This window comes from Triticum aestivum, chromosome 2B, assembly GCF_018294505.1.
Source record: "Triticum aestivum cultivar Chinese Spring chromosome 2B, IWGSC CS RefSeq v2.1, whole genome shotgun sequence".
In the NCBI taxonomy this organism is placed as follows: domain Eukaryota; kingdom Viridiplantae; phylum Streptophyta; class Magnoliopsida; order Poales; family Poaceae; genus Triticum; species Triticum aestivum.
The window spans coordinates 457,179,585-457,203,882 of record NC_057798.1 but is presented as its reverse complement, the minus strand read 5'-3'; the positions used below and the strand labels follow the sequence as shown (position 1 = coordinate 457,203,882).

The window sequence follows — 24,298 nt, the reverse complement described above, 5'->3', positions numbered from 1 at the left end:
CGAAATTGTCCCTAGTCGCAAGTGACATGTGGGCACACGTCATACTAGACTAGCATATGACACGGTGGATGGCTCGGTCTCACTAGCCATGGAGCATTGGATGCTAACCAGATAATATGGACTCGGAAGGATCTGGTCAGATTTGACGTAGTCGAATCTGAGTCGAGATAAGGTCCGAGTCGGACAGACCCAACTATGAGACACAGCAATATGTCATCTGAGAGTCTCTAGTACAACATACGTTCTATGTCCTAAGACCTGAGCTGACACATGTACTCGGGATGGTGACAGACTTGCTTTGGGCCGACCAAACGCTACTCCGTGACTGGGTAGTTACAAAGGTAGGTTTTGGGTTTGTCCAGTCCCATGCTGCGAGACATGGTCAAGCAAGATGGGGATTTGCCCCTCCGATCAGGAGAGATATACTCTGGGCCCCTCATGTGATCCGACCAGGATAAGCATGGCCATGCGACAAGGATTATGAGATAATCTAGTTTGTGGTCGGTATCACTGGAACAAGAGTCGGGCTAGCACAAGGATGGCAGTCTCGCCTTGAGCCCGACAACATATATCGTGAGGCAAAGGGAACAGAAGTGTGACACGTTGTACATGTTCACCTAACCAACTTCATAGTCTGCTGGGTGGTCGGCATGCCTTTGCTAGGCCGCTACCAACCGTGCAGGTCGGAGATGATCCGAACTGTGACCAAGCCGACTTGAACCTAAGGGGTCACGCGCTTAAGGGAAGGAACCTATGAGGTCGGTTCGGAGGACACTAGTCGGATGTGATCCGAGCTAGACTTGGAACGCGACCGAGTGGACTTTGGGCTTTAGGATCCGTGCAAGGCCTAAGTGTTGAGCCCGCGACGGATGCCTATAAATAGTGGAGGTGCGGCACACTTATTAGGTTGATCGCTTCGGCGCTGTCGTTAGGGCTTTGCATGTGTTTCAACTAGCCACCTCCACTCGCCGCCGATTGTGTGATCGGACCTAGTAGCCTGCCGCACGACTTTCCTCCTGCACGCGTGGATACCGTTAGAGGTGGTGCACTTGCGCCGCTCCGATGAACCTGTTCGCGGGATCCGATCGGTTACGTGGGAGACCGGCAAGGAGGAGACAACTCCGGGAACGTGAGGCGACTCCGGGAACACACTGCCTCAACTCTACTTCCGCTGCACGGCACTTCGCATCTAGTGGTAAGAATGTGTGATCCATCTCCCGTAACTTGTTCCTGTATTTTCTGCGTGTAGGAAATTTTAATTTGCAGTCGACACACACTATCGTAGAACCCAACATATGCATATGCAAATGCTATGAAGTGCTTATGAAAATGCTCTTGGAATGCTCATGCATGCATGCAACTTGGTCTCCCCCCCAGCGCTTCGTTTATTTCTCTGGTGCACAGGGTCATCGCCCTGTCTTTTGTACAAGGGGTTACATGCAGCTGAGGCAAGGCTTGTACAAATGGGTGGCCACCATGCCGGGCCCGACAGCCGCGCCTTATGGGTAGAACTTATGGAGATGCTCAATATTCCATGAGTTTTGCAATTGAATGCCATCTCCGGTCTCCAGACGGACTGCGCCAGGTTTGATGACTCGTACTACCCGGTAAGGGCCTACCCACTTCAGCGTCAACTTGTTTGTACCCTTGGCCGACTGAACGAGCCTAAGGACAACGTCGCCTTCCTCAAAACACCGGGCATGAACCCTACGGCTATGATAGCGATGCAAGGCTTCCTGATATAGTGCATCACACGTAGCAGCCCTGAGACGGTTCTCCTCGAGTAGCACAGTGTCGTCACGCCAGTGCTGATCTTGTGCTACTTCATTGTAGGCAAGCACTCGAGGCGACCCGTAAATGAGTTCCGTGGGGATAACTGCTCCTGCCCCATAGACCAGGGAAAAAGGAGTCTACCCAGTAGCTCGATTTGGTGTCGTTCTGAGGGACCAGAGGACTACCGGCAGCTCATCGATCCACCGCCTGTCGTGCTTCTGCAGCATATCGAAGGTTCTTATTTTGAGGCCCCGCAACACTTTAGCGTTCGCCCTCTCAGCTTGCCCATTACTTCTGGGATGTGCAACAGAGGCAAATGAGACCTTGCTTCTGAGGGTGCGAACATATTGCATGAAGACGCGACTCGTGAACTAGTTGTCGTTGTCGGTAATGATCCTTGCCGGAACTCCAAATCAACACATCAGTTCTTTCAAGAACTTGATAGCTGACTAAGCAGTCACCTTTCTCAGGGGAGTCACTTTCGGCCACTTTGTAAACTTGTCGATGGCAACGAACAAGAATTCAAAACCCCCGATTGCTCAGGGGAAAGGGCCGAGGATATCGAGCCCCCAGACCAGAAATGGCCATGATAAAGGGATTGTTTAAAGAGCTTGGGCAGGCAGGTGAATGTTCTTGGAATGGAACTGGCAGGCTTCACATTTCGTGACTAGCTCGACCGCATCTTGGAGGGCTGTGGGCCAATAGAATCCTTGACAAAATGCTTTCCCAACTAATGCCCTTGATCCAATGTGGGAGCCGCACATGCCTCTGTGTATCTCAACCAACAGTTCTTTTCCTTCTTCCCGGCAGATGCACTTCAATTTCACACCATTGGGCCTCCTTCTGTACAGAGTGTAGTCGATAAACTGGTACATACTGGCCCTCCTGGCTACTCTTTCAGCCTCATCTTGGTCATCGGGGAGTTCTCCGGTTTGGAGAAAGTGGACTATGTGCCTTTCCCAAGTTGGAGCTTGGGGCTCGGCAACGAGGACTAGCGGCACCTCCTCAACAGCAGGGGCACACTCCTGTCCGCGGGGACCATGGTCCCGGTGGGAGGGTGTGGGCCGGCAAGTTGTGAGTTTCTGGAAGGGTCCCTGCCAGGAGCACAAGGCTCTACCAGGAGAGGCTTACCGGAGTTCATCTTTCGCCTCTTCCGGGCCATTGTTGCTGGGGATACAGAGGGCTGAGTAAGATGGAGAACAAAAGTTCCTGGTTCCACGGGAAGCTTTTGCGCAGCACACTTTGACAGATGATCAGCTATGTCGCTTCCTCCACGGGGTACGTGCTCTGTTTGCAATCCGTCAAAAAGCGCTCCTCTAATCTTCTCACTTTCTCAACGTATGCCTCAATCAATGGACTTTGGTAATCCTTGTTGACTTGTCTCACCACGAGCTGTGAATCTCCGCGAATGATCAGCTTCTTAATTCCTAATTCTACGACAATCCTGAGCCCGACAAGGAGCCCTTCATACTCTGTTGTATTGTTGGTTGCCTCTTTCCGGGCAAAATGCATCTGGACGACGTACTTCAAGTGCTCCCGTGAGGGTGCGACAAGAAGCACGCCAGCCCCTGCACCTTGCAGGGAAAAGGCGCCATCAAAATACATGATCCATTCTTGGGGCGCCTCCTTGCCGAGGTAACTATTTCTGTCACTTCCTCGTCAGGGGTTGGCATCCGTTCTGCAATAAACTCTTCCAACGTCCTGCTCTGAATTGTTGACATGCTCTCAAACTTCAGACCAAAACTAGACAACTCCAAAGTCCACTCCACTATTCTGCTAGTAGCCTCAGGGTTTCGGAGTATCCTTTGCAACGGGAAGCAAGTGACAACCATGATCTCATGGGATTGGAAGTAATGGCACAGTTTCCTTGAGGCCATAACGAGACCAAAGATCAATTTTTGCATGCCAGAGTACCTTGATCGAGCCACCTGTAACAAGGAACTGACGAAGTACACTGGGCGTTGCACCACTTTCTTCCTTGCCGTGTCCTTGGGGTTGCCATCGCTGTTGTGCTTACTTCTGTCCTGATCCTTATCTGACTCTGCTGGTCCTTGCTCACTCTCTGCCTCTTCCACTTTCCGCTGCGCCACCAAGGCTGCACTAACCACTTGATTGGTTGCCGCTAAGTATAGCAACAATGGCTCTTGTGGTTTGGAGCAACCAAGGTGGGTACAGAAGATAAGTAGGCCTTCAACTCTTGTAGGGCCGCATCTGCTTATGGGGTCCACTTTGTGGGTCCTGCCTTCTTCAAGATTTTGAAGAACGACAGGGCATGCTCGACAGACTTGGAAATGAATCTGCTTAGCGCGACAACGCACCCTGTTAGATGCCTCACATCCTTAACTATCCTTGGCGCTTGGATCTGCTCGATGGCTTTGATCTTGTCAGGATTGGCTTTGATCCCCCGATGGGACACAAAGAACCCAAGTAGCTTGCCGGAGGGAACGCCAAACACACACTTCTCTGGGTTGAACTTCAAATTGATCTTGCACAGATTTGCAAATGTTTCCTCCAAATCCTGGACAAGAGTTGCTCTATTCTTGGTCTTGACCACAGTGTCATCCATATAAGCTTCAATGTTTCTGTGCAGCTGTGGCTCGAAACCAATCTGGATTGCCCTTGCAAAAGTAGACCCGGCACTCTTTAATCCGAATGGCATGCAGATAAAATAGTACATACCACATGGGGTGATGAAACGAGGTCATCTCCTCGTCTTCCTTGGACATGAAGATCTGGTGATATCCAGAATATGCATCCAGGAAGGAAAGCAAATTGCAGCCTGAAGTGGAATCCATGATCTGATCGATGCGCGTCAAGGGAAATGGGTCCTTCAGGCAAGCCTTGCTGAGATCTGTGAAATCCTTGCAAAGCCTCCATTTCCCGTTAGCCTTCCGGACTACTACTGGATTTGCTAGCCAAGTGGGATGTAGCACTCCTCTGACCAAACCAGCTGCTTCAAGCTTCTTGATCTCTTCTACAATAAACTTCTGCTCTCCAAGGCCTGCTTCCGGTCTTTCTACTTGACAGGTCTGGCGTGTGGGCAGATAGCAAGGTGGTGCTCGATTACCTCCCTGGGAACATCGGTGATATCAGATGGTTGCCAGGCAAACACATCGATATTCGACCACAGGAAGGTAACAAGCGCGCTTTCCTATTTGTCATCGAGGGTGGCGCTGATGGTGAAGGTACCATCAACATCAGCCAGCCCTGCCAGGACCTTCTTCACTTGTGGAGCAGTAACCTTGGTCTTTTGCTGTTGGAACTCTCCGGCAAATCATCGACACAGGCGCGGCGCACTTCAAAGAGGTAGGCTTCCCGGATTCTTTGCCAGTGTCCTTGCTATCCTTCTTCTTTCCTCTGCTTTCCTTGGTGGGAACTGCTGTTGCCTTTGCCTCTGCCGCGACCGCGTCCCGGTACATCTTGTCCACGCAAATGATTGTGTCCTTCTCATCCGATGGGCTGAAAATGATTCCAAGTGGCCCATGCATCTTCAAGGTATTATAGGCATAGTAGGAGGCCGCCATAAATTTGGCCAGGGCTGGTCATCCAAGGATCCCATTGTACGGCAAGGGGAGGTCGACCACATCAAACACAATCTTTTCTGTCTGATAGTTCAACTCCCCTCCAAATGTCACAGGCAACATGATCTTTCCCTTAGGATGACTCCTACCGGGATTAACTCCTTGGAACGTGCTGGTGACATCTAACTCCTCTTATGCTATCTGAAGGCTGCTGATAACCTTTGGAGAAATCAGATTCAACCCGGCCCCGCCGTCCACCAATATCTTAGTGACCTTGGGGTTGCAAATTGTTGGAGAGACCAACAGTGGCAAACACCCTACCGCAATGGTATGGTCAAGATGATCCTCTTTGTCAAAGATGATGGGCGTGCGTGACCATTTGAGTGGTTTCCATGCCTCTGGTGCTGGTTCCACGGCATTGACCTCACCCGCCCACCGTTTGAGTTGGCAGTGAGAGGTGTGCAGGGATGCACCCCCATCAATGCACAGGGCATTAGTGGCCTTCTGAAACTCTTACTCACTGGTTTCCTCTTCATCCCCTCCATCACTCTCATCATCACATGCTTCCTTCTCTCGACCTCTAGCGGGTTTTCCTTTGTTCCGAAGAGGTTTGTCGGGGCGATTTGCTTCACCGCCTCGACCCTTATAACCAACAACATTCTGACCCTTTTCCTTGTCACGCTTCTCGTACTCAACTTTTTGCCTCTTGACAAGTTGCTCAACCTGATAACACTCTTGAAGGTCGTGGCCCTTGGTCCGATGGATTTTGCAGTACAACCCATCGCCCTTCCCGGCTTTTTCGGTAGCCGCAGCTTCCCGGCAGTCAACGCACACAACAGCTTCCTTGCCGGGGACTTCAGCCTTGGCTGTCTTGCTCTTCTTCTGACTGGTGGATTCATCATCCTCTTCTGAATCAATATTGATGCAGTACTCCTCTCCGGGTAACTTCCTTCCTTCCTCCATCCGAGCACACTTGTCCACCAAGGTGTAAAGCTCCTTCACAGTATTGGGCAACCGTACATTCATCTTGGAACAAATCCCGCGGTTGCGCACATTGGATTGGAAGGCGACTATCACAGCTGCCGGATGGATGTTTGGGATGTTCCTGTGGACTCTGTTGAACCTCTGCAGATACTTCCGGAGAGTCTCTCCTTCTTTCTGCTGGAGAAGCTGCAAATCGCTGGGTCGGTCTGGTTCTTGATGGCCGCCAGTGAAGGCGCCAATGAACTCATGGCAAAGGTCATCCCATGACAAAATGAAGTTCTCCAGCAGATGCATCAACCAAGACCTCACATTAGATTTGACAGCCAAGGAAAGTAGTTGGCGAATACCTTCTCATCTTTTCCCTCGGCAGCTTGGACGACAATGGTGTAGATGCTCAGAAACTCTGCCAGGTTGAGCCTCCCATCATACTTCTCGGGTATTTCTGGCTTGAACATGCGGACGGACGGCCAACAGACTTGTTGCAACTCACGAGTAAAGGCAGGGTACCCAACCTCAAAAGGTAGGCACCCGCCAATATCAAGCGCAGGCTCGTCGACGTTAGGGCCGTTGCACCAATCAGTCTGGCGGCAGTTGTCGTGGCGTTGCTCAACAACAGCGCGCGCATCTTCCCTCCGCCTGTCCTCCGGGGCTTGCCATTGATCTGGACATGCTCGAGGGTCGGAAGAGGTCATCGAGATGTCATCAGGTTCTTGATCCTGTCGAGCTCGCACTGGTTGTCGTGGCGGGGACTGCACCGTGGGGGTGGCCCCTTCCGTACGACCAGCAGCACAAGCCGTTGCCGTCACTTGGGGAGGCCATGGCGGGCCGGCTCGCTGTGAGCCCCCAGACTCGGCGAAACCGAGTAGGCTCTGGATGGTGGCACGCCACTCGTCCATCTGCTCAGCTGCTGGCGGGAACCTGAGTAGCAGCTAAGCCCGTGCCATGGCCTCCATAGCCATGCTCGGCATGGGTGATGACGATGCAGATCGCACCGTTGCTCAGCTTCTGAAGATGCCAGCGACGACAGTACTGCGCCCCCGTTCTCGCGGTGCAGCCACCTGGATGGCTTGGTGGCGCGGTGAAGGCGCTTGAGGGCCAGCGGCTCCGTCAGGCGCAGCGGTTTGGTCGACTCACCCAGGGGGAGGCGCTTGCGCTGCGGTCGCTCCCGTGATAGGGGCGGCCGGCGGGCAGCGATTTGCCCCTAACCGAACGCCACCGCTGCGGCTGTGCTCGTCGATGAGAGGAAGAGGTGTGGACGGAGTAGCTCCTCCACCCGTACCTTGTGGAGCGTGGCAATCAGGGTGTTGCTGATGTCACTCTCCCTCGGTGTCTCTTGCTCCTGCTTCGGCCGTGAGGGAAATGGTGACAGTGCTGCCTGCTCCGACCACATCCCCAGCGGCATCCACATCCTCGCGTGTCTCCGCACCGCTCGTAGCATTGGTAGTTGCGAGTGGCGGAGCCTTTGAGGTGGACGAGTGAGCCGAAACACCGGACTTCTTCTTGGGCGCCATGGTTGATGGCGCCGTCGAAGATGAAGATGGCGATGAAGATGACGCGCTGCACATGCTTTCAGTTTCGCGCAAGCGATCCCCCTACCTGGCGCGCCAAAGTTGTCATGGAAAACTACGACCACCTATGGGACCAAGGGCCCCTTGCTGGTTCGGCAGGGGGGATGTCACGTTGCGCAAAGAGTAGAGGAGCGTGGGGCAGCACAACAGGGATTACATGAGCAATTTTACCCAGGTTCGGGCCGCCGCAAGGCGTAAAACCCTACTCCTGCTTTGGTGGATTGATGGTGGAATAATGATGGTGGAGCGTAGTATACTTGCCCGACAAGGGCGACAGTGGCTACGCGCGTATGAGTGCGTGGGTGTCCAACTCTCCAACCTCGCGAACCCGTTCTACGGTTGCCATGGGCCTCCTTTTATAGGTTAAGGGGTCACCACAATGGCAAATCAGTCATTATGCACTGATAAGACAACAAACAATGCTATCATACCTAACTTTGCAGGCTGACAAAGCGCATTAAATGCGCAGCTCGACGTCACATCGTTGTTCGCCCAACAAACCTTGTCGGGCTTATTTTGCCAGTTCCACGCCTGCTTGTTTGACACGTCGCGAGACGGGTGTCATCTGTAGGCTTTCTTGTAGAAAGAGGCTGCCATGTGGCAAATGGCTGCCTCTTAATCACTTTGCGGCTTGACACCGCACTGATTGACGGCATGGGTCGTGGGGGAGTGGTCGATGAGGTGTTTCTTGCCTCCGCGAGTCCCGGCAGGCCCTGCCGGGACGTCTTGGACGCTCTCTTTCGGGGGTAACTCTGCCCTTGCCAAGCCCGTTTGCCCGGCAAGGGAGGCTTTTTTTTCTGGTGGTATCTTACTTCTCTAGCTTGATCTTGGTCCTCTTGTTCTGCATGCTGGTCCTTCGAAGATATTGGTCCTTTGGCTTGATGCCATAATCTTGGTCTCGTGCCTCTGCACAGTCAGGACAACATACCCAGGGTCTATTGCACCGAGAATCATGCAAGCATTTTTTACATTGTATACTCATTTGAAAATAACATACAATACTAGATGAAGGGGGAACACGTGCGTGGAAGATCAGCACCACAGAAAACTAAAATGGGATTTTTCGGAATAACTCATGCGTGCTGGTCTCCAAATCAATGGACTGCTCGTGCATGAGGAAAGCTTGTAAGAGCATCTCCACTAACAAACGCGCGTTAAAAAAAATTTACAGCGTTGAAATAGTGTTTTTATGCGCGGGAGGTTTACCAGACGCACAAAAATATGGCGGCCCCACATGCAACAGCCTGCGCGCTGCAGCCCCGTAGCCCGTGAGCGCTAAATTTACAGCTTCATTTTTGCATGAAAATGCTAAACGTACAGGCACCTACAGGCTCTTACGGGACCTTCCAACAAATTGAACATTGCCCCCTGATTTTCAAGGGGTGAGGCCTGTTTTGGCAACTGAAATTCAACCACAAACTTCCACATCGCATTATTTAAAACCCTGTATAATCCCGTATATGTAGTACTAGCAAAAGGGCCCGTGCGTTGCAACGGATGAAAAGAATACCACACGCTCTTATAAAAAATGGTCTATAATCCGAGGAGCTACGGCCCAAACAGAAATGGTCTTTGCGAACAAAAGCGCAAGTTCAAGATTCCACATGTCTTCTATTTAAACACGGCTTGCATGTAGATTTAATACATACAAAGAAACGGGCAAGTGATCTTCAATTTCGTCTGCAATCCTGATTTTGCTGAGATGTTCATCCACAATCGGATCAGTACCGATATGAAAGAAAGACGGATAATGCGTTGTTGATTAAGATTGCACCCTAGATAGTATCTTTTAAAATGGTTAACAGATAAAATAACATCATATTCGGATTCTATATATTTTTCTAATCAAATTCCATATATAACATGTTAAATTTGGAGTTGCCGTTTAAACGATATGAGTATTTTAAAAAACATTTGATATGTACTGCGGGTTTAATGTTAGAAACATCAGTTTTTTTTATAAAATAGTATGACAGACTAAGACTACCTATTTCTTTTATTAGTAGGTATAGCTCAATTTTTTTTAATAAAATAGTATGACGGACTAAGAATACATATTTCTTTTATTAGTAGGCTTCCACATGTCTTCTATTTAAACACGTCTTGCATGTAGATTTAATACATACAAAGAACTGGGCAAGTGATCTTTAATTTCGTCTTCAGTCCCGATTTTGCTGAGATGTTCATCCATAATCGGATCAGTACCAATATGAAAGAAAGACGGATAATGCACTGTTGATTAAAATTGCACTCCAGATAGTATCTTTTAAAATGGTTAACAGATAAAATAACATCATATTCAGATTCTATATATGTTTCTAATCAAATTCCATATATAACATGATAAATTTGGAGTTACGGTTTAGAAGATATGAGTATTTTAAAAAAACATTTGATATGTACTACGGGTTTAACGTTAGAAACATCATTTTTTTTATAAAATAGTATGACGGATTAAGAATACCTATTTCTTTTATACATACTAGCAAAAAGGCCCGTGAGTTGCAACAGGAGAAAAATACCACGCGCTTTTAATTTACAAAAAAATGTTCTATAATCTGAGAATTTGTAGCTATTTCTTAAATACATGAAGAGTTAAAAAGGTTGTTAAAAAGATATAGGATTTTTTAATCATAAAAAGAGATTTTTTTTTTGTCTGGAAAAGAACATTTTTTGTTGTCGATGTTGACGCAGGTACTTGCGCCCCTATTTCATCACTATTTCTTGCCATACATGTCATAAGTATTGGTCCTGATTTCATCACTATTTATTTCTTATCAAACTTGTTTTTTATTTTACTTTTTTTCATGCATGCCTCCTTTTTACTTTTTTCATGCATGTCCTTTTTTCTTCTTCTTATATATAGAAGAATAGCGCAACATCTCATCTTTATCGGATCTCCTCTGTATTTTCTTTTTTATTTATTTTATAACGGACATCCCATCTTTATTTGGTCCTTTTATTTCTTGTCATGCATGTCCTTATGTATTAGTGTCTCTAACAAATTTATCTTCAATTTGATGCCCAATCCTGATTTTGTTGAGGTGTTCATCCCCAATTTGAATCAGTACCGGTACGAAAAAAGATGAATAATGCATTGTTGATTAACATTGCAGTCTAGATGGTATTTCTTAAATGTTAACAGGTAAAACAACATCATATTTAGATTCTACATATTTTTCTAATCAAATTTCATATATAATATGTTGAATTTGGAGTTACGGTTTAAAAGATATGAGTATTTTTAAAAACATTTGATATGTATTGCGGGTTTAATGTCAGAAACATCAGAGGGTTTTCTAAAAAAGAGCATGACGGACAAAGAATACCTATTTTTTTTATTAGTAGGTATAGATGCCCGTGCGTTGCAACAGAGAAAATTGATGTTTTGTGCAAGCATAATGTCTTACAGCACCGGATTCACTGTGAAGAACATGTTACAACAAGGCATCCTTCTACAAAATGAACATATAAAAATACGTTGCTATATAGCCGTGTTCATATTTTCTTTCCCGGGCATAATCTCCTACTGGCATGTAAGTATAATTCTTTTTTAATGGCATGTAAGTATAATCCTTTCATTAATTACCATGACGTCCTCGCTCGTTTTAGTTGGGAATCAAATCCTTCCTTTTCCAATTTAGCAGCCCCAACACATTGAAGCCTGCAGATCCTTCCTTTTAATTATCTTACCTTTTTACCTCACATTATTCATGTAGAATTTATTAGGATAATGATTTAACTTCTAATTATTCCACCGATTTACCCATAATCCTTTTTTTAGTTAGCCACATCCTTTTAAATATTCTATCTAAGCCCACAATCCTTCCTTTATTAGCTCATTCGCTTAATTAGCTCGCCTAAACATGATGCCTGCCACTCGTATATTTAGAGCGAGTCGGGTTAGTAAATGTGAAAGGCGCAAAGGTCATTGGTTGTTACATCAAAGAGCTAGACATGAGGTCATGTGTTTAATTCCCACAATGTTGATTTATTTTGACCCAATTATTTTTCACGAAAGCCCATAAAAGGCCCATCAACATGCAAGTACCTGGGCCAGACCGCTTAGCGTGTGCAAACAAAAGGAAAAAGGACTAAACCAAACCAAGAATACATATTCCCTTTAATAGTAGGTATAGATTATTATTATTATTATTATTATTATTATTATTATTATTATTATTAGTAGTAGTAGTAGTAGTAGTAGTAGTAGTAGTAGTAGTAGTAGTAGTAGTAGGTATAGATCAGGTTTTTTTATAAAATAGTATGAGGGACTAAGAATACTTATTTTTTTTGTTAGTAGGTGTAGATATAGATATAGACTAGCAAAAAGGCCCGTGCGTTGCAACGGGAGAAAAATAACACATGCTCTTAATTTATAAAAAATATTCTATAATCTAAGAATTTGTAGCTACTTCTTAAATACATGAAGAGTTAAAAAGGTTCTTAAAAAGATATAGGATTTTTTAATCATAAAAAGAGATTTTTTTTGCCTGGAAAAGAACATTTTTTATGTCTCATGTTGACACAGGTACTTGCGTCCCTATTTCATCACTATTTTTTGCCATACATGTCATAGGTATTGGTCCCTGTTTCACCACTATTTATTTTTTATCAAACTTGTCTTTTATTTTACTTTTTGTCATGCATCTCCTCTGCATTTTCTTTTTTATTTATTTTATAGCGGACATCCCATCTTTATTTGGTCCTTTTATTTCTTGTCATGCATCTACTTATTTATTGGTGTCTCTAACAAATTTATCTTCAATTTGATGTCCAATCCTGATTTTGCTGAGGTGTTCATCCCCAATGTGAATCGGTACCGATATGAAAAAGGACGGATAATGCATTGTTGATTAACATTGCAGTCTAGATAATATTTTTTAAAACTGTTAACAGGGAGAATAACATCATATTTAAATTGTAAATATTTTTCTAATCAAATTTTATATATAATATGTTAGATTTGAAGTTACGTTTAAAAGATATGAGTATTTTAAAAACATTTGATATGTATTACGGGTTTAATGTCAAAAACATCAGGGGGTTTTCTACAAAATAACATGACGAATTAAGAATACCTATTTTTTTTATTAGTAGGTATAGATATAGATTACTGGTTTTTGTGCGTGCTTTATTTTACAGCTTGTGTTGGAACGCTTTTTTTGGACGTGCGCTAAAAGACCTGTTTTTCACGGGTGCGCGCTTTATTTGGCGCGTATGTCGAAGATGCTGTCCATGTCTGGCCGAGTCGGGGACCTGTGTTGGAGCCGCGGTTCTGGCGCCGGCCACCAGCGAGGCCGCATCTCGCCGTTGCTGATCTGGAAAGACATAGAGCGGCCGCCGGGAGGCCACAGGCGCCGAGGTAGAGAGTTTTGGCGTTGCCCTGAGGCTGGTCACAATGGGCAAGAATATAAGCTAGTAACTTCACACTTCCCTAGACTATGTTACTACCTCCATAGTGGGTAGGAACATCCATGTAGTGTCATGCAACGATGTATTTATTAGGTTATAGACTCATTGTTTCTTGGAGTGTGTGATGTTCCGGTAACTTAGCTAGTTACCACAAGCACCTCTCTCTTCATTAAATACGTGCCACATAAGCAAAGTTGTATTGGAGTGTGTGATGTTACTCCTAAGTTCCTCCCCACTGTGACCAGCCTGAAGGGCCAGTTGTTCGTGTCAGGCGGAGGAAAAGCAATAGGTATGAATCTCTCTGTAAACTCCTTTTTTCCCTTTTGCTTGGCGGCCTATGTACTACATAATTTCAGTTATTTAGTTTGCCTGTCAAGTAATTTAAGAGATCTGGTGATAATTACTCTCTTCGTTCTTAAATATTTGTCTTTTGAGAGATTTCAAATGGACTAGCGCATACAGATGTATATAGACATATTTGAGTGTAGATTCACTCATTTCACTCCGTATGTAGTTATTTGTTAAAATCTTTAGAAAGACAAATATTTAGGAACAGAAGGAATATAAAATTATGCAGTTAAAATTTCTACTTAGCAGATAACCTGTACATACATACTGTTGATATTCATGTATGGACTATTTGTAGGATGCGCCATCGCTCGCTGCTCGCAGTGGCGTAGTGCCGCCAACCATACCTTGTACATCGCAGCATCACCCCCAATCTCTTTGGCCAAATGGATTTGGCGGACCTGAACAGGTATTGAAATCCCTAAAAAAATTCTCCATGTCACATGAGCTAAATTCCATCCCATATTATAAATCGATGGGTAGAATCGCCGTGCCGCAGTCATGCTCAAGATTACTCCCTCCTTCCATCTATATAGGGCCTAATGAGTTTTTCGAGGCTAACTTTGACCAAATATTAGAGCAATAATATATGACATGCAACTTACACAAAGCACATCGTTAAATTCGTGTGTGAAAGGAGTTTTCAATGATATAATTTTTACTTTGTGCATGTCATGTATTATTAATCTTGTCGATAGTCAAAGGCGGTCTTAAAAAACACATTAGGCCCTATATAGATGGAAGGAGGGAGTAAGTAAATTAGATATTTATTAGATCTCCAGGCTGCAGCCACTTTTTCATGAAGCAGGTAGAATAGAGATTGAGATTTGGGGACTATTCATTAGAGGGGATCTTAGAGTTGGGGATAGTGTCTTCTGGACGTCTTAATATGAGAGAGATGAGGATAGATTTAATAGATTTGATACCCATGATAGAATCTGTGGATCCAGTGGGCATGGGGATTCCGGTAGTGGTGATAGGTATTACCTTTTCCATGTGGCTCGAGGAGCTCCCGACGCCGGCCATGGTGCCGGTGCTGGTGATGGCAGAGAGTAGTGATGGAGGTGAAGTGGCTGGTGGTGCTTCCCATCGCTTCAGTGCCGCCCTCTGGATCGGATTAGGGTTAGGAGTGGGGAACAGTGGCGGCGATGAACCTCGTACCATGTGCCCCTGGTCCCCACCTCCTTTTTATAGCACTGCGCGATAGGGGGCCACCATCCTTGCTTGGGCTGGACGCCCCCGATCAGGGTGTGGGTCAAGGGCCCAATGAGCCGTTGGGCCCATTGCTGGAGAGATCAACCTAACATTCCCCCCTTGATCTCATCATATACTTTTAACTTTATACTTTGAAATAACTCATTTCAAAGTACTCGTTCCATCACAGATTTGCATGTAGAGCATGTCTCGTCATCACGGTTCATTCCCGATAGAATCAACACCTACAACACACCCCTCTGTTTTGAAACAGATTCTTTAACCTTGGGCCCTTTTATTGTCCGGAAATCTTAGACTATACCATAAAACCTATGTCGATTGTGTGTTCTCCGAACACACTGGGCGGTAAGCCTCTAATGAGCAGATCTGCAAACACTTGTCTGTTGCTTTTATACTTCAAGCATTTCTACATAATTCCGGACTTTCTCCTTTACAACGCATAACTCTATGTCAGTGTGTTCCAGTTCCATTACCCTTGACTATAAGAACATGCGTAGGCTTTCTCGCATGCATACTTTAGAGACCTTTCTTAGCATGCCCATGCGACACTACTAATACCCCTTTTATTCTTTTCTCGGCGAATCTCGATCCTTATAATGAGAGATATTCTACCAAGAACATTCTTTTGAATTTTGAGGACAAGAACTTCTTTTCCTCCTGCAGTAGATTAACATCACTACTAACAAGTAGAATGTTATCTGAATGTACAAGATTAGGAAATGAAATTCCCATTCTATAACTTTATACAAACACAATTGCCCTCTCATTTTCTTTAACCCAAAACAATATTTGATTGCTTTAGTCCATAAAAGACTTCTTCAGGCAGTATCCCCTGTGTTCTTTACTTTCATCTGATGTAACTCAGATCATAATCCTTTCATCTGATGTAACTCAGATCATGATGTGCTACCAACACTTATTGTAATCTATTCAGTGTAAACCCGCAAAAACCTTTCGATTTAAGTCGTGTTTTACACCTTTACGTATTTCCTTTGGAGTCACATTGACCTTGTAGACCCTTTAGAGCCTACTGTTTTGGCTCCATTGAAAATTACTTATGAGTCCCAAACATCGTCGCGATTCACCAATTTTATTTCATTTCACATAGTCTCTTATCATTTAGACAAACAAACACTTCTCAAAACTCGATTGAGCGCTTTAAATGAGGTAGGATCTACCTCCATTAACATAGACTTTGTAGTAATCAGAAGTATCTGATTTTCTCATTCCTTGAGACCATCTGTGTCTCAGGTACTGGCACTTCTTTCATATGAGGTTGTTGTTGCTCTGTCATTGCCAAGAGGCAAATTAATTGTATAGTCTTTCATTTCCAAGAGGCAATAGGTTTTACAGGGACCTTTATCACAAGATCCATGTTTACTCATTCCTTCTTTATAGAGAAAACAACAGGTGTTGTATAGGTCATACAACATGCTCCCCCAGATTACTCCATCTTCACTAAAAGTGGCGTATCTTTAAACTTTATTATTTGGGTTTATTCTGTTAAAACTTTCTTCTTTATGGCACTTTAAGCACCGTCTTAGTATTCCTTAGTCTCCTTTCGAAACTGTGAAAGATCCAGGAATACAACTATTCCTTTTCTTTAGGGGTATTATTATAACCATCGTACTCCCGCTGACGATCACATTCTTCATTAATGGATATCTCATATTTCTTTCTCCCCCTCGAAATGTGGCAAGAACTTTTCTGCCACAATTTCGAAAAACCATTCACAACTCTTGTGAATTGAGAAAACTACGATTATCCACTTCATTTATCTGATTACTTCATACGTAATGAAGTTATCTGTTAACTGGTATGGGAGTATTTTTTTTCTTATTCCATTTTAGAAACTCAACATAGTTCTTTATCATTAGTACTTTTGCAAGTCACACTTGCATATCATTCTTATCTTTAGGTTCGTCTGAACTTTTATTCTCTTTGGATTTATTGATTTCTTAATGACTATGACACTTAAAAGTGCACGGTCGATACTAGGATAGCATAAGGGCTACTCCATACTTTTCTCCCAAATTGGGATTCATAGAAAAACATATGAGTCATCACATCTTTTTTCCTGTCATACAGGAAAAGTCTGAGAAAGTCTTTGCCGCCATACGGGTTACGCAGGGATTTTCCCAGACTTTTCCTGCCATGCGGGTTTTATCATAACCATCTTTTCCCGCCATGCGGGTAATTCCTTGTATGGGACATAAATGCCAGAATTGGCTCTTTTGACTGCATATTCAATTATCAAATTTAGGAATAAATCCGAATGCTCTTTGACACACATGCTTGATCTGACGTTGGTCAAATTAAACACACATGTTGTTTGTTTCAACTCAAATTGTGTTGATTGAACAATCTTCTTCATAGAGAGTACATGAAAGACATTTGTCAACCAAGACTCTCAATGATCTATCTCTTTTCTTTTGAGGCCATTCTTTAGAGAGAACATACTCCCCTCACGTTATGACCTTTCTTGGCCATCTTTCGGGTCACAAGTACTCAGCCATTCACTTTCACGAATGAAGGCATGGAAAACTTTTAGTCTGAGAAAAATTAGCCAATAATCAACAATAATAAGCAATAAATAAATAAAATATAACCCCATGTTGATTGGTTAAAAAAATATGCACTTTAAACTTTTAAAACTTTCTTTTATATTCTAAATCACCGTTGGGCAGAATTAAAGTAAAACATCATCCTTCTACATTAATTCCATATCACCGTTGGGCGGAAATGAAATAATGCATATAACTCATAAACAATGTGATGATAGTATAAACTTTCTTTCATAGTATGTCTATTAAACAACTTTGTTAAGAAATAACCATCATCATCAACTTTATTACAACGGAAACAAGAAATATACATTTCTCTCATTCAAAAGCATTTCTTGATCTTTTATCTGTTCTCTGAAAATTTTGATACAAATTTTATCCGAGATTTAAACTTTGAACATAAGACTCATAGAATTATAATATCGTCATCATCAATGTTGGTCAGAAAATAACAATACCATCATTAAACTTTAATCAAATATCTTTCTACTGTTATAGCAGAACCTATTTGAATCTGATTTCACCCACAAGGGAAAAAAACTTATCTCAAAAACTATTCATCCAATTAAATTTTCCGGTTGGTTCCAATTTAACTGAATGATAAAACTTTTACTTTCTTTGTAAAAAAGCACTATTAATTATTTATGCAGCGGAAAAACATGAATAAAAAATCATGAACCTTTTACTTTTTACAGAAACTTTTCTGTGAATAAATAAAATTCATGAACTTTACTATTTTCTTTATAAATTCATGAACATTTATTTTTCTGTAAAATTTCTATTTTTCATTTAAGAAACTTTTTCTGTTTACTTTGCTATTTTCTAAACAATCTTTCTCTGAATAATTTGGATAGAAAAAAAACTGTATTTAAGTTTGCCCAAAACTGGACAGAAAAAATAAAAAAGAAAACGCCAGCCGACCAAACGGCCCCCAACGCGCGCCTGCGCGCGGCCCACGGCCTGCTGGTCGAGCGGCTGTGGCCTGACGGCTGACCGAAACGGGCCCAGCTCGGCGGCCTGGTCCACCAACTGCTTTCGGCCCAAATGTGGCGCTAGGGTTTCGGCGCAGCCGTCCGATGAGATCCGACGGTCCACCGCTGGTTTCGCTGGATCAAAACCAGCTAGCGACGCAGCCACGGCGAAACCCTCGCTCCTTTCACCATGTGCCTCGCTCTCCTTGTCTCTCGCGCCTGGAGCGACTCCGGCCAGCCGCCGGCGACGGGGTCGAAGACCACCACGCCGCGCGTGCCTCGTGCTCGCATCTCCTTCCTCCCGTTCCCCTTCTCTTTCCTGTTGGCAGAGAGAACGAGAGAGAAGGATAGTGCTGCGGCGCCGCTGCGCCCCCGCTCTCTTTCTCGCTCCGCGGCGACAGCCCCTGTCCAGGTCACCGGGCCACCGCACCGTGCCCGGTCGCCGGCGACGGCCACCACGCCGCGCCGCGCCATGGCGCTCCTTTCCTTTCCCTTTCTCCATCCACCACGAGCCAGTGGCAGAGAGAGACGCGAGGTCTAGCCCTCCTCTGCTCCCCTGAATACGACGACGGTGGACCACCCTACGGCGGCACCGTGGTCAGCCCCTTCGCCGGTAGCGCGTTTTCCCTTGCGGTAAGCGCCCCGCCGTCGAATGGCTTGGCTGTGTTGCCCTTTGCCCCGATGGGGTCTGTTCTTTTGGCAGTGGCGAAGGCGTGGTGCCCTCACTGCCTGTGTTCTTCTTCTGAATGGCTCGGCATGCCGATGCCCATCCGGATCGAGAGGAACGGCGCGGTCGGTGCGGCGGCGCTCTTTGCCTGTGACGAATTCTTTGCCCTGTTCTAGGGTTCTTTGGGGGAGGGGGGATTTTTGTTGCTACCGAAAATCCAAAATGCCAAACCTGGGCTGATACCATTGATAGAATCTGTGGATCCAGTGGGCATGGGGATTCCGGTAGTGGTGATAGGTATTACCTTTTCCATGTGGCTCGAGGAGCTCCCGACGCCGGCCATGGTGCCGGTGCCGGTGATGGCAGAGAGTAGTGATGGAGGTGAAGTGGCTGGTGTTGTTTCCCATCGCTTCAGTGCCGCCCTCTGGATCGGATTAGGGTTAGGAGTGGGGAACAGTGTTGGCGATGAACCTCGTACCATGTGCCCCTGGTCCCCACCTCCTCTTTATAGCACTGCGCGATAGGGGCCCACCAGCCTTGCTTGGGCTGGACGCCCCCGATCAGGGCGTGGGTCAAGGGCCCAATGAGCCGTTGGGCCCATTGGTGGAGAGATCAACCTAACAACCCATTCTATAAAAATCGTACAATCTGTAATATTCACTTTCAATTTATTCCTCAAGTTTATAGAAATATTAATGTAGAAAAAAAACTTATTTGTGGAAACACTAAAGATTTAGCTCATGGATACAGAATTGATGAATAGGAAATTGTATATTTTGTTGAAAGATTAAAGATACATATGTACACATACATTTATTTGGTTGAGGAGGCTTCGTTGATGCCTATTTTTTTAGAGAGACTAACCGTAAGAGAGATGAGAATGTTAGTGCAAGAGAGATTAGTAATCGCTAATTAGGTGGAATTCATTGGTGAACTTTCTCCAGAACGATCAAATATAGTACTGCATGTTAGCTACCTAAAAATATTTATGCTTCAGTTTTTTTTAAAGACGATAGAAAAGAGATAGAAATTATTCAGGGATAAATAACTAATAAACAAAAAAGTGATACTGTGTGGAGAGATCAAACATACATATGTTGATTAGCTACGTAAAATGAACACGTCCACCAAGTACATATTTTGTTGATAACATGTGGTTAGGTTGTCTTTTTTTTGCGGGAAGGTTGTCTTGATCAACTGCACTATAAATTAGAATATCTCTTTATAAACAATATTTTTTGCGACATCTTCAGTTGGACACTCTTTGTCATCGATCAATACCTTCAGTCCTTCCTTGTTTGTCACTCTTGATAATGCCACATACAGTTGTCCGTGGCAGAACACTTGCTTAGGCAAATATATTCCTATCTTGTTTAAGGACTGACCTTGGCTCTTGTTTACCGTCATTGCGAAGCACACTGATAATGGATATTGCTTTCTTTTCAGCACGAATGGCCATTTTGAGTCGCTGGGTGACATGATTATTCGAGGTACGTATACCTTGTCACCGACGTGTGTTCCTGTGATTATTCGTGTCTCAATGTATTTGTTTCCAAGTTGTGTTATTGTCATTCTTGTACCATTGCATAAACCTGCTGCTTGGTTGATGTTGCGTAGGAGCATGACCGGCAAACCCACTTTCAGTTTTAGCTCATGGTCTGGGATTCCAGGGAACGTCAAGGTGTTTAGGAATTCAGTAGGCTGCATGTTCATCATGATGTTGGTGTTTGTCGTTGCCTTGCACATGGTGTCCAGGCTTAGGTATGTCACCTCATCACCTTGTATTTGGCTCATGATGTGGTCGTTTATCTCCTTGACTGTATCATTTCTTGGACAGAGTATTGCTCTTTCTTCTAGGTAATCCCGCTCACGGTATTTTTGCAGCAAGTTTGGATATATGCTTTCGACGATTAGTTCTTTACGATTTTCTCCTTTCTGTAGCAGTAGGTCCTTTGGTATTTTTATCCAATCCTCTCCTTCATCTGATGTTGTTTTCCCATCGCCAATTTGTAGTATCCACTCTGCAAATTCAGCGACTTTTTGCTTTTGTATTGGATCATCAGACAAACACTTCAGCCGCATGTTTTGTGTCAACTCAAATATTTCAAAGTGTTTCCACAGATATGACCTTTTGATTGTAGCATTAACTATTTGCTCTCTCCTTCCTTTGGTTATAACTGGTAGGATTTGTCTGAAGTCGCCTCCTAGTATAATTGTCATTCCACCAAATGGCTTTTCGTCGCTGTTCTCGTTAGTGAATCTGAGAATATCTCTAAGGCTTTTGTCTAGTGCCTCGAAGCAGTGTTTGTTTGCCATAGGAGCTTCGTCCCACAATATAAGTGAGGTCTTCTTTAGTAGTTCAGCCAAATGTGAGCCTTGTTTTATTTCACACGTTGATTCTTCAGTTATATTAAGTGGAATGCGGAACCTTGGTGTGCTGTCCTTCCACCTTGGAGAAGCAACGCTGCAATGCCACATGATGCCACCGCAAGCACTATCTTCCCCTCTGATCTTAGCTTCGTCGTTATTGCTTTCCATAGATAGGTTTTTCCTGTGCCACTGTAGCCTTCGACAAATATCTGCTTTCCTAGCCCTTTGTTGACGGATTCCATTATTTTATCAAAGGCTTTCTTCTGGTCTTGGTTAAGATTGTTTAGTATGGTTTTGTGCTCATCCTTGAGTTTCTCCATGTCGTAGTTGACCTCTTCGTTTATTAGTCTGTTCCCAAGTTCATCTAGCTCTGCAGCATTTGGTAGTTCTATCTCTGTATATTCCTTTAATGACTTTCCTACTTGCCTCATCAGTTTTTCTATCTCAATCAGACCATACGTTTGTTTCTGTGTGTTGGTGAGCTGAAGCGTTGGAAAGTTTAGAATAATCCTTCTTTTGCATTGCATATCTTCACACAATGCCTCCCATGTTGAATCCCACAATATCTTTGGGTTTGTGACTTCGCAATGGGACAATATGGTGGTGAATAACTGACGCAGTTGTGTTCCAGATGGCCAACTTGATGCTTCATTGATACAGTCAATCCACTCAGTGTCATCATCCAGAAATCCAAGGGCTTGGCATGCTGATTTGTACGTTGGGTGAGTGACTCCGTCAATGGTCCTAATGTCCTCAAATGATGTGCATCCTTTCTTCGTGTTTAGAAGCATCCTCAGATAATGTCGCTCACCACTTGCGGGATGTGCATAGTAGATTCTTCCAATTGCATAGTCCCTTTTTCGCTTCTGCCAACATTTTGTTTAACGTTTCCATACAAATTTTGTAGGGAATTCTGCATACGTTAATTCTTTACCTCCATCCATTGAGTGAACTTGGTACTTTTAGATCCTTCTCTTGTAACTATCTTGTCAAGATCAGTCGAGTCAGGAAAAATCACTTGCTGCTCATTTTCAAGATGGAAAGGTAGCCTCTCAACAGCTGGATCACGATAGTGAAGATCAAACTGGAATATCCTCCAGCATGCTTCTGATGTTGATATGTATCTCATCTCTAGGTATTTCTTGATCTCGTCAGTTTCGTTTGCTGCGAGCCTTTCCTTGAGCAAGGTTGTAACTTGATCGTTGTCTCTGTCGATATACTTAAATAGGTACTTGATTGATCTAGACCTATTGCACCATTCGACATTTATGTGAGCTTGAAATTTGACCAGAAGATTTCGGTTGTATGGCACAACAAATCTGTTGTCGAGCATGACCACTCCCTTTTTGATTTGCCTTCCGTCGTCCTTCCTTTTATATACTGGAAACCCGTCCTCATCGATGGTAGTACTAACATTGTATCTTTTTGGAAATGCTTGCTGCATCTATGGTCCACCATGCATGGCGAGTTTTGCTTAGCCTCTCCACATGGGCCATGCATCATGAAGTTCTCGACAGCTTCAAATGCCTCAGGATCCTCGTCCTTGTTTGGGATCTCAGCGCTTATTATTTTATCGATTTGCGATGGTTCTGGGTACTTGTCTTTGTCCTTAAAAAATATTAGTATGTGGGCATGCGGGAGTCCTCTCCTCTGGAATTCTATTGGTAGATAACTGCAGTTGGTTAATAATAGTTTGTTAACTTTAGGTAAAATTGAAATGCATCTTACTAAAGGGTAAGAATCTGTCTGACTATAAGATGACACATGCAAGAGTAAATATTGATAGTCGATGGGACTTACTTGCAAGTGTTTCTCCAAAGTATTTCTTCTCTTTTATGTCTCTCATTAGCTCCTTTAGTTTTATCATAAATACTCTGTCCAAAATATCTGGCCGATCGGCTGGCTTTTGGTCACCTCCCGCTTCATCTAGCATGTATTGGATCTCAGGCCACTTTGCATTGCATGTGAATGTTATAAACAGGTCTGGGTATCCAGCCCAACGACATATTGCGAATGCATCTTGCAAGTATTGTGCCTTGTTCCTTCTACCACCTGTAAAAGATGAAGGCACAATTATCCTCTTTCCAACCTGCTCTGTTCTTGTGTCCCCTCGCTTAATTGCATCCTGCAATCCATTGTAAATTTCAGTTCTTAGCTTTCCTTGATTGTGTCGGATCCAGTTTAGTCTATTTTGCTCGATACATGTGTATACATCCACCCAAAATTGCAGTGACAGATGCCCAGACTTGAGCAATAACATTCCTTGGTCTGGACGTTGCTGTAGGTAGAATGCATAGTAGTCCAACAACGTTACGTATTTCCTGCTGTTTTTAGCTCCTTTTGTTTTCTTGTACGGTATCTCAAGTTTAAAACCATCTTCTCCATATGGGAACAATAACGGATATTGCATGGACATGAATTTCGGGTGGATCTCTGATATCCTTTGTGGCACCATATTTTTGTACTCAACAACAATGTCACGTCCTTCACTCTCTCCAGTTGGATCTCTTACTACCAATGCTGCAACTTCAGATGCGGATGGAAGGTTGTGTGTTCCGTTCCTTTTTCCTAGTATCCGAAGTGTGTAATCATGGTAGTCTCCTTCTTGGAATCTATCTCTTGCCATTCTGAATGTTTTTGCGAGGATGTTGTTGTCGTCGAGCATTATTTGCAATTCTTTGACAATGTTGGGGTCCACTGTTGATTTATTATCATTGCATCTTGATGCACTTATCCTGTTTGCCACCTCATTTTCGGTATTATAGATGTACAGCTGTGCAAACCGAGGTTTGTTTGTACCTTCAGGTAAAAGAGTTCCGATATGGTGGTAATTCTGTCCATGCAAACGAAAAACATAAGGTCCTTTGCGAGTGTTTATTTCCTTGTCCACAACTCCTCCCAT

At 44.2% G+C, this 24,298-nt stretch overlaps 1 protein-coding gene across 1 annotated transcript; it reads right to left on the bottom strand.

The window, feature by feature from the left end:
* Positions 1-20,188: 20,188 nt before the first annotated feature.
* On the bottom strand, positions 20,189-24,298 carry LOC123039250 (uncharacterized). Its single transcript, XM_044462492.1, has 2 exons — positions 23,197-24,298; positions 20,189-23,068 (listed from the first exon to the last, which is right to left on the bottom strand). The coding sequence occupies exons 1-2, from the start codon at positions 24,296-24,298 to the stop codon at positions 23,055-23,057; spliced, it is 1,116 nt and encodes a 371-aa protein (XP_044318427.1). The 3' UTR covers positions 20,189-23,054.

Excerpts from the sequence above, each read along its gene's own strand:
- LOC123039250 (XM_044462492.1), bottom strand. The coding sequence starts at position 24,298 with ATGGGAGGAGTTGTGGACAAGGAAATAAACACTCGCAAAGGACCTTAT.